The 12,004-nt window shown below is 45.8% G+C and overlaps 1 protein-coding gene across 1 annotated transcript; it reads left to right on the top strand.

Annotated features, from left to right (window-relative positions):
• The first annotated feature begins 632 nt into the window (after positions 1-632).
• On the top strand, positions 633-11,786 carry ESX1 (ESX homeobox 1). The gene is made up of 5 exons (XM_048514754.1): positions 633-836; positions 1,494-1,803; positions 5,434-5,479; positions 7,257-7,543; positions 11,282-11,786. Exons 1-5 carry the CDS (start codon positions 740-742, stop codon positions 11,502-11,504), a joined length of 963 nt encoding a protein of 320 aa, XP_048370711.1. The 5' UTR covers positions 633-739; the 3' UTR covers positions 11,505-11,786.
• Positions 11,787-12,004: the final 218 nt, after the last annotated feature.

Raw genomic sequence — 12,004 nt, 5'->3', positions numbered from 1 at the left:
GCTCCTTCATTTTCTCCTCACAACAACCCTGTAGGCTGAGACAGTGTGACTAGTCGAAGATCACCCAGCCTGCTTCCATGGCATGAGTGAGGACTTGAACTTGGCTCTCCCAGATGCTAGGCTGGCACAATTCAGCACTACATCACACTGTCTCTCATGCGCCTCTCAGCCCTCCCAATAAAGTCTCATGCTCCTATGCATGTACCTGTATGCATGCAAAGATTCACTGGAATCCACAGGCCTCAGTTTGCCTGGCCTTTCTGGGAAGAAAGCAGATGAGTCATAATGGGAAGCGGTGGAAAGATTTTCCTCTGGCGGTGGAATAACTTTTTGGAACTGTAACATCTGGCCCATTGTGTGTATTTAGGGATGGGTGGGGGGGTGTTGGATCTCCTCTACAGTTATCTCCTCAACAGGAAGCGTGAATCTGGCACTCATCCTGGACTAAGAAGCAAGGCTGTTTAAAACTCATCTGCCAGGAGGGAGATGGCGCTTTCAGGGGGGTGGTAACTCTGCCAGCCGCTTGAATGATTTAATCCGACTTCCCCGCAAATTCACACCCACAGACAGAGGCCCCGCTCCCGCTCGTCGGGGAGGAGCCATCCCCCCTGCCCGGTGAAGGGGGCTCCCAGCCTTCCCCACCAGACGGCTGCCCTGCCCTCCCACGAAATGCTACCGGCCGGGGGCCACTGCCTGCTGCCATAAAACCCGGCGCCAGGCAAAGGGCTGCCCGGCAACCATGCAGAGCTCCAACCCGGCCGCTCCCGCCCTGCACCTGCTCACGTCCTACTTCATCGACAGCATCCTGGGCAGCCGAAGCGCCGCCGCCCAGCACGGTGAGTTGCGACAGTGGCGGGACGCCCTCGGGAGGGGAGACTGGCCCTCTAGCGCGCCCCATCCGATAGGGAGACCTACCTGCCACCGGGGAACTGGGGTGAAGTTTCCAACCCCGGGCGGCCCCGATGGGGGGGGGGGCGGTGGTGGAGAGAAAGCAGTACCTGTATTCCAAGTTGTTCCCCACAGTTATACTAATTGGGGGGGGGGGGGCTCTCAGTCTCCCAGTCCGCGAACACCCGTCGAGTCCCAAACCCTTGAGTGTCTTACTTAAACCGCCGCAGAGATGGCCCGGCAACCATCTCTGCTACCGGCCGGGGGCCACTGCCTGCTGCCATAAAACCCGGCGCCAGGCAAAGGGCTGCCCGGCAACCATGCAGAGCTCCAACCCGGCCGCTCCTTCACGCTTTCCCACGGGGCTACCTACCCTACCCGCGCGTCACCCCACGTGGCCCCAAATGAGTCTTCCCTGCAAAAGTTTTGCAGCGGGTTTCAGGGCACAGAAGCTCTGCAGGGGCCCAGCTCTCAAGGGAGGAGTGCAGTTCCGCTCCAGCAACTTTTCCGTCCCTTTCCCGGCCGCACTTCCAACGCCCCTGTCCCGCGCGGCTCGACGGCGGGGAGGCAATTTCGTTGCAATGCCCTCCTTGGTACCTCCCTAGGCGGAGACCCCGCAGAACCAGGGAAGCCCTCCCCGGGCCGGCTGCTGGCGGAGGAGAAGCTGGCTTTCCCGGCGGACGACGAGGAGGAGGCAGCGGGCGAGGGCGACTGCGACGGCCTGGAGGAACGGCGCGCCTCCGACACAAGCGCCTCCGACACAAGCGCGGCGGTCCCGGCAGCCGCCGTCGAGGCCGCAGGGCCGGGGCAGCTGAAGAGGAAGCAGCGCCGCTACCGCACCACGTTCAGCAACTTCCAGCTGGAGGAGTTGGAGCGCGCCTTCCGCAAGTCCCACTACCCCGACGTCTTCACCAGGTAGCGGGGAGGGGGGGGGGCGAAGAAGGGCCATCGACGGCGCGGGGTGACGCTGGGTCACCTGCAGGCTGGGAGGGAGGACGGGCGCGACCACTTTTTTCTTCCAAAGAAATTGATGGATTTGTTTCGTCTCAGCGCTTACTTAGAAGTCAGCCCTGGCGAGTGCAATATGCACCTTTGTTCAGAAGTGAGCCCTTTCCAGAACAATTGGATTTACTCCCTAGTGCAGGGGTGTCCAACTCTGGCGCCCCAGATGTTCATGGACTACGATTCCCATCAGTCCCTGCCAGCATGGCCAGTTGGGACTGATGGGAATCGAAGTCCATGAACAGCTGGGGCGCCAGATTTGGACACCCCTGCCCTAGTGCATGAAATTGCGATTAGAAGGGAATGGCACTTCTGGGCCAACTGGGGTGAAGAGAAAATAACCTCTTTGGTTGCTTCCCCATAGCTAGGAGGTTTCACTTAGGTCTCAGGTGTTTGTGCGCTGGCCAGGGAGCTTCTGCATCTTCAGGGGAGGTTTCTTCAGTAGGGCATCAGGAAATGGACAGCACCAGGGGTGGATGGTAGAGGATAGTGGCACCCGTATGTGTGGGACTTTGGAAATGCACACCCTTCCACTTCAAAATGGTGCAACAACGCACTTGGACGCCATTCTTTCCAAAAAGATTGTAATAATGCAAGTTTGGGAAGGTGCGTACCAAGGAGGAGGCAAACGTGAAAAGATGACAATTAGAAGATGACACCATATGGCTGTGGTGTGTTGTTGTTGTTGTTGTTGTTGTTGTTGTTTTTACTTTGGAAGCAAAGACTGTGGGGGGGGGAACCTCTGGGTAGAAACAATTTTTGTAAAGAACAACCCGGCAGAACCATACAAAAGTCCTCAATTCTGTTTCCCATAGCAGCATATCTGAGACAGGAAAAAGTGACCAATTTGTGTTGCCAAACAGGCCAACAAAAATCTTCACATGTTGACCTGCTGGTAAACAAAACGAAGCGTGAGAGCCAGCATGGTGTAGTGGTTAAGAGCAGGTGGAGTCTAATCTGGAGAACTGGGTTTGATTCCCCACTCCTCCACATGAGCGACAGATTCTTATCTGGTGAACCAGATTTGCTTCCGCACTCCTACATTCCTGCTGGGTGCCCTTGGGTTAGTCACAGTTCATTCAGGGATCTCTCAGTCCCACCTACCTCACAGGGTGTCTGTTGTGGGGAGAGGAAGAGAAAGGAGTCTCATTACAGGAGAGAAACGTGGGGCATAAATCCTTACTCTTCTTCTGTACTTGACCAGACACACTTGTCAAGCCCCAGAGAGCATCACACATATTTGCCATGGAATCCACTCGTGGCACTGCAAAGGGGTGATGAACACCAGCCATGCCTGTTGCCTTCTCCCACCCCGCTAGTGCTCAGCAGTGCCACCAGTCACTTGGATAGAAATCTGGCCTTGAGTGCCATGCTCTGCCATTGGCTCCCTTGCATCTGGTATTCAGAGGTATTCCATCTCTGATGAGGGGGGGGAGAGGAGAGAGAGAGAGAATTAGGTAGCCATGCTGGTCCATGCCAGGATAAATCCACATTATCAATTGTGTAATAACACAATCTTTTGAATTCCCTAGCTGGACAAAAGCAAGATTGAAGAGTGGCTACAAGAAAAGATTGTCAGTGTGTGGTTAAGAAGCTGAAAGTTTGCAGTTTGTAGTTTTAAAATGGAGAACAAGAAGGGTAGCAGAAATACACTGAACTACTCCAGTCTATTTGCCCCATTGGTTTTAGAAGGCTTGGAGCAATTCTGCATAGGATTGCACTGTTAAATATCCTGGTATTGGACACAAACAGATTTCAGGATGCAGCAGAGGCTACTGGGATTTTAGAAAGGCAGGCAATGGGGTTTCTCCATTTGAGAATATTAAATACAGAGCGAGCATTCCAACTTGTGCACAATAAGTGGGTGTGAAGGGCCCTGCTCTCCCTCGCATATGGTGAGTCTACATAATCTGTTTAAAGGTCTTCCAAATTGAGGCTGGAGCCAAAACTTTGGCTGGAACTCCTCACACCCTCTCTCCCCAATCCCAGATGTGGAGGTTGTCTGATAGTGCAAGTGCAGGTAGCTTTTTGTTTGCCACAGCCTGTGATAATATATTACATGAGCCAAAGCTCTTTCCTGGTGTGGAAAACAGTGTCCAAGTCCTTGTGTGAATGAAGGTGAACAAGCTCTTTTTCACTCTGATTTTTAAGCACTTATTGCAGGTGCTCAGTCTGTTCAGAAGACATCTGATGTAGTCGGCTTGTGCCCTAAGCAATAGAGTGACCCAGAATGCCAAAAAACTTACTCCAAATATATATCTATTTCACCATCACTCATGACAGCCTTCAGGGATAAGCTTTCAGGGCTGGGACAAATGGGTAGAGGTCCTATGCAGCCGGGATTAAACCAAGTGGTGATTCACACACCCCTCCTGGGTCTTTCAAGTTCTGCTATTTGATCTTATGAGCAGAGCTTTAAAGGAAACAAGAGAACATTTGGATCTCTGTAAATGGAACAAGTTTTTCTAAAGATCCACATCTCAAAAATCTTAATATTCTGCATTCTGGATTCAGAAATAAATATACATTTCTTGGAGACACTCAGAGGAAAGGTAGGAGTGACCCAGTTCTATATAAGGATCTGCTCATAAAGCAACAAAGGAGAAATAATGTAAAATCCACCTTGGACTAGATAGGTACCATCCCCAACCCATATCCTACTCCCAATCCCTTTCTTAAAACCATTATATGGGAGTGACTATAGGCCAGCGGTGGCGAACCTATGGCACGGGTGCCAGAGGTGGCACTCAGAGCCCTTTCTGTGGGCACACGTGCACAGAGTTCGTCATGTGGGGGAGGTAGAAAATCACCCACACACACACACACACACAATCTAGGCTGGCTTGGGCACGATCCTTTTCCTGGGAGTAAACTCAGTTGCTGGCAATGGGGCTTGCTTCTGAGTAAACCCTCCTAAGAGTGTGATTCACCCATTCGAAGTGTTGCACGGTTGCTTCACCAAGTTTACTCCCAAGTAATGCGCGCCTTGGAGCCAACTGTTTTTTTCTAAACTAAAATCTCAGTATTCAGGTTAAATTGCCAGGTTGGGCACTTTGCAATAAATAAGTGGGTTTTGGGTTGCAATTTGGGCACTCGGTCTCGAAAAGGTTCGCCATCACTGCTATAGGCACATTAGTCAGCCGAGCTTGGTCCCAGGAAGGTGTTCTTGAAACTGCAGCCTGTTTTCACCATGTTCATCTTGGTGGCCAGAATGTGTGCAGAAGTAAACCCTGAAAAACAGGGTCTAAAAGCAATTAGAGAGATCTGTTCCCCTTTGTATACATTCTATGCTTTTTTGCTTTATAAAGAATCACCAGGACCAGAGCTGGATCTTGCCTCATTGCGTCTTCCAGAATGTAGAACTCCCACTGGATAGAAAGAAAGCATAGAAATTGCAGATATATCAGCATGAGGCAGATTAGTATTCAGTTTTCTGGGATGACTTTTTTTTTTAGTCAGATGATGGTGAAGCCAGTGCCATTTTTTAAAACAACTGTTATTTAGTTTCCAATACAAGAAAAAAAAATGGCTTTCTAATTGCAGGGAGGAACTTGCAATGCGGCTAGACCTCACGGAAGCCAGAGTTCAGGTAAGAGATGGCTTCATTACTCTTTAACAGGGACTCTACTCTAGGTTCATCTGTACCCACTTTTGCACTGGAGAAAACAGAATGTTAAAAAAAAAATGAAACATCCCAAACTAAACATAATAGAAATCTCCCCAATGCCAGCATACGCACCTTCAGATGGCATTGTGACTAGAGCTGTAAAACAGCTTAACTAGGTACAGCAAAGATTCATCCATCCCTTTAAATCTGTTCATCCTTATTTCCCATCATATAATCATCTATGACACTTTCCTTCTTCCAATTCTGTCACCCATCACTGCCAGGAAGTCTCTGTTCTCTAATAGCCTGTTCCCATTTTCCCTTATACCTGAAATCTCTTTCCTGAATAGCTCTGTGGCATCACCCCCATTTTCTTTTAACCCCTCTTCAAATTTTCCAGCTTAACCCTCCCATTCTCTTTTTCCAATTAAAATGAAGCGTAAATCTAAATACAACTGAATTTGTCCTATTAGTCTCCCCTACTGTCTAGACATTAGATTGTAAACTCCTTCTTTGTTGTTGTTTTGTGAAGTCATTCTGTGAAGCAACACGTAGTGCTGATTGAGTTGTTCCGTTTAATTCTGTTTTGTCTGTCAACTGTTCCAGTACTGATCTTTGCACATTTATCTGTATGTGAGCTTATATATATATATATATATATATATATATATATTGTAAAAGATTTCTGTTATAGGAAAATGTCAAGTTTTCTGTTTGGACTAGTTGCACTCGAGCAACAATCTGAATCCCAAAGATGCCACACTAGCATTGATCAGAGCATTAAGAAGGGACAGAATGTGTTGCAGGCAGATTGAGGAATATGCTCAATCTATAGGATATCATAGTGGCAAAAAGAAAGAGCTGCGATTTGGAGGACTCCTGGTTTAGATCTCGTACTTGCTATGAGCTTGCTAGGTGGCCTTAAATTGCACACCTGTGCTCTTTCTTAGCCTCAACTCCCGTCCATCTGTAATTATGGGGATCAGAATACAGACTTGCCTTTTAAGGTTGTTGAATCCATTAAAGTGTGATAATGTGTATGAAAGCACTTTACAGGAAGCAGTTTGAAATGCTAAACTTTGATTTTTACAAGCATCCTAACATTTCACAGGTTGATAAAAATGCAGAAGTTTTAGAAAGTTTGTTTGAAAAGCTAGTGCCAGTGCATTTGAGCTGTCATCTGCATTTAAGAGGAAATAGAAATGATAAGAGAAGTTAAGAAATAGATGCATAAAAGACTCAGTGACTGTAGCCAGGATTGTGGGTGTGTGTGTATACTAGAAAATAGTATACACATCTTACTTAGGTAACAGGTTTCATAGGAGTGGTGTGCTCATTAACACACTGGGGTTTTAGTGGGTTGCGACAGGAACTGACAAGGGTTTCATCACTTGTACCACGACAGCCTTTCAAAGACCAAAAATTAGAAAGGAAAAGTAATAGATTTAGACAAGTAGATAAGTACAAATAGTGTAAATCCAATGTTAATTAATTCAATGTCATAAAATTGGGCTGCAGATAGGAAGTTCGTCTTAAAATATAATGTAAGGGGTTTAATCAATTGTAAAACTTCCTTGATAAGAACAAGAACTTGTCTGTGAATTTCACAGTGCTGTGTTGGCAACTGCTACCTTAATTGCCCGTGCAACAATGACGTGCTTTCACCATTCTACTTTCAACTCCATAGACTTAAGAAGAGAATTGGCGTGGTTTATTATCATTAAGCTTTCCTCCTTTTCCCCAAACTTTTTCTATAAAGGTTTGGTTTCAAAACCGAAGAGCCAAGTGGAGGAAACGAGAGAAAACTGAAATTTTAGGGGGCATGCCTGGGATCTCCTTGGCACATCCTTTGGGTCTGTTCTTGGATGTCCCACTGAGTCCATCTCCTCTCTTGGACCCCGCATGGCGATCTGTGCCAGTTTCCACAATGGCTGTTCCATCAATGGCACCAGCTTTCAGTCCAACAACGATGACTCCATTTGGCCTCGGCAGCCTCACGTGGACATCCCTCTTCCGAAACCCAGTTTTAAGCCCTCAACTTGGAAGGTAAATACAAAGGCTGCTTATTCAGTTACAACACAAGGACACATGTTTATCAATCTAATTCTATGCCAATAGTATGTATAAATTCCACTGATTTTAATGGGCACCCAACTGTGGACTTGTTGGCTTTTCTTATTGATCTGTTGTTGGGAATCAATTGGTTGGCTCCAGTAGAAAATTTCTGCTGATTTTCCCTTTGTGCTATTTGTGCCGGTCCCCTGAACTTAAGGAGCAGCAGAGGAGCTCTGCTGACAGAAATCCTTTCCATCAACTGATGGAAAAGTAGCTATATTATGAAAACAAGTATATTATTAAAACATCCCTTCTGGTTTTCTGTTCATCATTAAAGGGAAGATAAGTTATGATCAAAAGAGCTAGTTGCTGTTCAATCCTATGCTTGACCACTAAAGAGTGTTCAGTTTGCTTGTCCTCAGTATGTAGGAATAAGACCTCAACTGTATGCTCATGGAAAGAACATGTGTTCACTCAGTGGAATTTAGTTTTTTCTCCTTTGAACATTTCCCCTTCCAGTATGATACTGTGAACTACTCTTAAACTCTCCTTCTTTGGATTGTGTCTAATTTGTTAATTAACGAAAGCTTTAGACATGATACATTCAAAAGATAAGTGATTTGAAGTTTCACTAAGAGTCAAATCTCTCCGAGTGAAACTTTTAACAGGGCACACCCATGCAGAGTTGCTACAGCCTTGGGTTTTGGTGGGCTCAGATTGGAGTCACTGCATGGAATTCCAATTTGGGGCATTTCTTCTTCTCTTGCAGGGGAAGAAAAAGCAAAAATAAATAAGATGCTTGATGAAAAAGACCCTCCTCCCCTTATAAGTCAAGGAAGATTTGACCCAAGAGTAGCTGCACATCTTTTAGATAGCTGTAAATAATTATTCAGATAAAACATGTTTGAATGTTCCATGCAATTCGAATATTAAAAGCCAAACAAATACATAATACATTTGAAACTGGACACTGGTGATATCACATCCTGTGGTGGGTTTAGGGTGTTGCTTGATCTGTGCTGTCTTTGTGTTACTGGGGGCAGGCAGCTGGGGTGCATTTGTGCTTCTGGTCTTTTCACTGTACTTGTGGAGCTGAATATGAAGGTTGTTTGGGTGAAACAGCTTTCACTTCCTGATGGTGACATGGTGTCCTGTGAGTATAAAGCAGTGGTGCACTGTATTTGCACCTGAATATGGGGTGTTTTGGGGTTTGGGGTTTGGGGAGGAGTTATTTTTCAAGATGCTCAGGAGAAAGGTGAGCATATGAATATTTTAAATTAAAATAAAACATTAAGAGGTCTGGACTGAAAAAACTGGCATAGACTGCCATCATAAAATAACTTTCCTGGGAGTAAGCCCCTCTGAATAAAATGGGACTTAATCCTTAGTAAAGCCTTCTTCTCACTGTTACAATATGGGATTGCTATCAAAGTACCCATTATTAGGAAGAAGTGATCAACTGGCATAGAGCACATAGACACATAACTTGTGTGTGATGAGCAGAGAGAATCCAAAGCAAACCCCATTTTCCAACCATGTTTTGGTTGGGATTTTTTATCATCTAATACATCCGCACATCATAGGACATTGTGCTGTTCGTTGCCCTATAGAAATTGTTTTTAACTAGAACAGCAAGCCAATGCTGTGACAGATGACTGTTGTAATGTAATGGCAGTGCCATTTTTCAGTGACATGTGCATGCAGGCCTGGTTTGATATTCCACTTATTTAGCTGAAACTTGATTTTGTCCATCCACTGTAAACTGGTTCCTGGAGCAATTCACAAAATCATTACAGGAAAAAACAATTAACAAAATTTAAAATCCCATTCCCAAAGCAAGCTCAGCAAATAAAACAGTACAGCTAGAAATATTAAAAACAGTTCTTAGCATAGAGAACACACAAAACTATCTGTCATTAAAGCTAGCAAGGGTGCAGCATTAAAACAGCAGAAATAAGATGGGAAATGAACAAAGTAACATTCCAAAGGGCTTTTTTTTTTGGAAAAGAGGGTGTGAAAAAGTGCAGGAAAAAAAGGAAAGCTTGCCTAAAAACCTTTAAGACTAAGTCTTCACCTGACCAAGGAAGGATAGCAAACCTAGAGTGAGGCAAGCATCCCGGGCAGGAAACTCCAGCACTGGTGTGCCAACCACTGAAAAGGCTGCACTCCTTATTTTCAGCCACCTCGCCTCCAAAAGAAGAGGGAGGTAGAACGGGTCCTCAAAAAATCATCAGTGGCTGTGCAGGAATGTATGGAACAAGATGATCCTCTTGATATCGTAGCCCCAAGATATTTAATTACTTTAAGGCTTTACAAATTAACAACCAATACTCTGAACTCAGCCAGGAGGAAAATAATAACAAACAAGCCCCAAAGCAGCTCAGGACCCTCTGTCTTAGAGTATCTTTCCTTGCTTGTTAAAGTTCAGCAGGAAGAGTCTCAAAAACGGTTCTGTCACCGAACAAGCTGTGGTTGGCATTAGGAAGTCATTCCAGGCCTTGTTTGCTTTAGCCCCTGAGAGAACAGCATCTCTGCCTTAACTAAGTTTTAAACATGTTTCTGAAGGCTGAGGTGGCAAAGGGATTGGCTACTTCTGTCAGTAAAATGGCTTAGCCTAGAGGCTAAGAGAATTGTCATTGACGGAGATCCCGGTTTAAAATTGCACCTCTGCCATGAACTCTCTAGATCAGTGATGGCGAACCTTTTCGAGACCAAGTGCCCAAATGGCAACCCAAATCCCACTTATTTATCGCAAAGTGCCAACATGGCAATTTAACCTGAATACTGAGGTTCTAGTTTAGAAAAAACGGTTTACTCTGAGGCACGCATTACTTGGGAGTAAGCTTGGTGAAGCAACCTCGCAATGCTTCGAAAGGGTGAGTCACAATCCTAGGAGGGTTTACTCAGAAGCAAAGCCAGCCTAGATGTGTGTGTGTGTGGGGGGGGTGATTTTCCACTCCCCCCACATGACGAACTCTGTGTGCATATGCCCACAGAGAGGGCTCTGAGTGCCACCTCTGGCACGTGTGCCATAGGTTCGCCACCACTGCTCTAGATTATCATAGGTTAGTCACTATTTTCATAGGTTAGTCACTATTTAGATTATCATAGGTTAGTCACTATTTTCTCATATGGTCCCCACCTCCAGTCTCTTGCTGGCTTCAGCACCACACCGACAGCAGGAAAAGTAAGCTGAATTTTAAAGGAACTGTTCCTTTAAAATTCAGCTTACTTTCCTTCTAGCTGAGCGGCACTGAGGCTGGCAAGAGACCAGGGTGGAGACAAGGCCAGGGAGGGCACACTTCTTCTCTGGTCTCATCGCTGCCCCCAGTCTCTTGCCAGCCTCAGATCCATTCGGATGGCTAAAAGTAATGTAAGTTGGATTTTAAAGGAACCACAGAGGCTTTTTGTAGGGGCGGGAGCTGGCAGTCAGGGTAGTCTGATACCTACTGCCCAGGGCAAGATCTCCCCTCTCTACACACCTGATCCTAATGTACTGCTGATCAGCGCTGCTTTCTTACATTTGGTTCACTTGTTATATTTTGAGATGTTAGTTTTTTTAAAAAAAATCTGTTTGCAAGCTACTTCTGAGGAGATGTGATATAAATCTTTTACAAGAGAAAACACGGAGCAAATGCCAACTCTTATCTCCTTTGTCTCACAAGGGAGCAAATATTGGTCCCTGAAGTAACTGATCTTGACCTTTCTTTTCTCTCACAATGAATGTAGGTTCCTCAGCGCTCTGAACCCTCTCATAACAACCTCTTCCGTCCTAATGAAAGCTCCTGGCCCCCCAGCAGACCCTGTTGCAATGGCCTTCGCTGACCCAGTAGCAGCTGAAAGGAAAACTTCTAGTATTGCAGACCTGAGACTTAAAGCAAAAGAACATTCGGCACAAATCCCTCAACTGAATCATGTAGCCACTTTAACAAGTGCTAGCAAAGATCTTTAACCATTTATCTGGATGGGGCAGGAAGAGGCCTGCAATTTTGTCTGAAAAATACCATCTCTCGTAAATGGACATAACTGCAGATGATGCGAAGAAAACAGCCTCCCGAGGAAAACCAGACTGCCAAACAGAGTGTCCTCTTTGGGGGGGAGGGGGCTGAGGTTTTGTACAAACGCACTTCATCTATTTCCATATTCTGTGTGTGTGTGATCTATGCGAAACGTTCTGTAATTTTAAAAACTGACGTATGTGAACAGGTAAGTAAATATACTATAGCAATCATGAGGGATTTTGTAGGGTGTTTCAGAGTTTTTATAAGCAGCCCTGACACTGCACATACTTGGTAGAGGGGACTAGGGCACCCTTGCTAGAAAGGAAACCCTGCTGAATTCAGTGAACATTACTATGTCTAGCTCAAGACAGTCAGCTTTGCAGCATGTCCATCAGAGAGTAATCATGGATTGTGAGCTGTATCTCAGAGCCCTAGTTCATCCCTTTTCAGC

The sequence above is a fragment of the Sphaerodactylus townsendi genome, linkage group LG13 (assembly GCF_021028975.2).
Source record: "Sphaerodactylus townsendi isolate TG3544 linkage group LG13, MPM_Stown_v2.3, whole genome shotgun sequence".
In the NCBI taxonomy this organism is placed as follows: domain Eukaryota; kingdom Metazoa; phylum Chordata; class Lepidosauria; order Squamata; family Sphaerodactylidae; genus Sphaerodactylus; species Sphaerodactylus townsendi.
The sequence above is the reverse complement of the archived record's forward strand: the minus strand, read 5'-3'. Positions and strand labels throughout refer to the sequence as shown.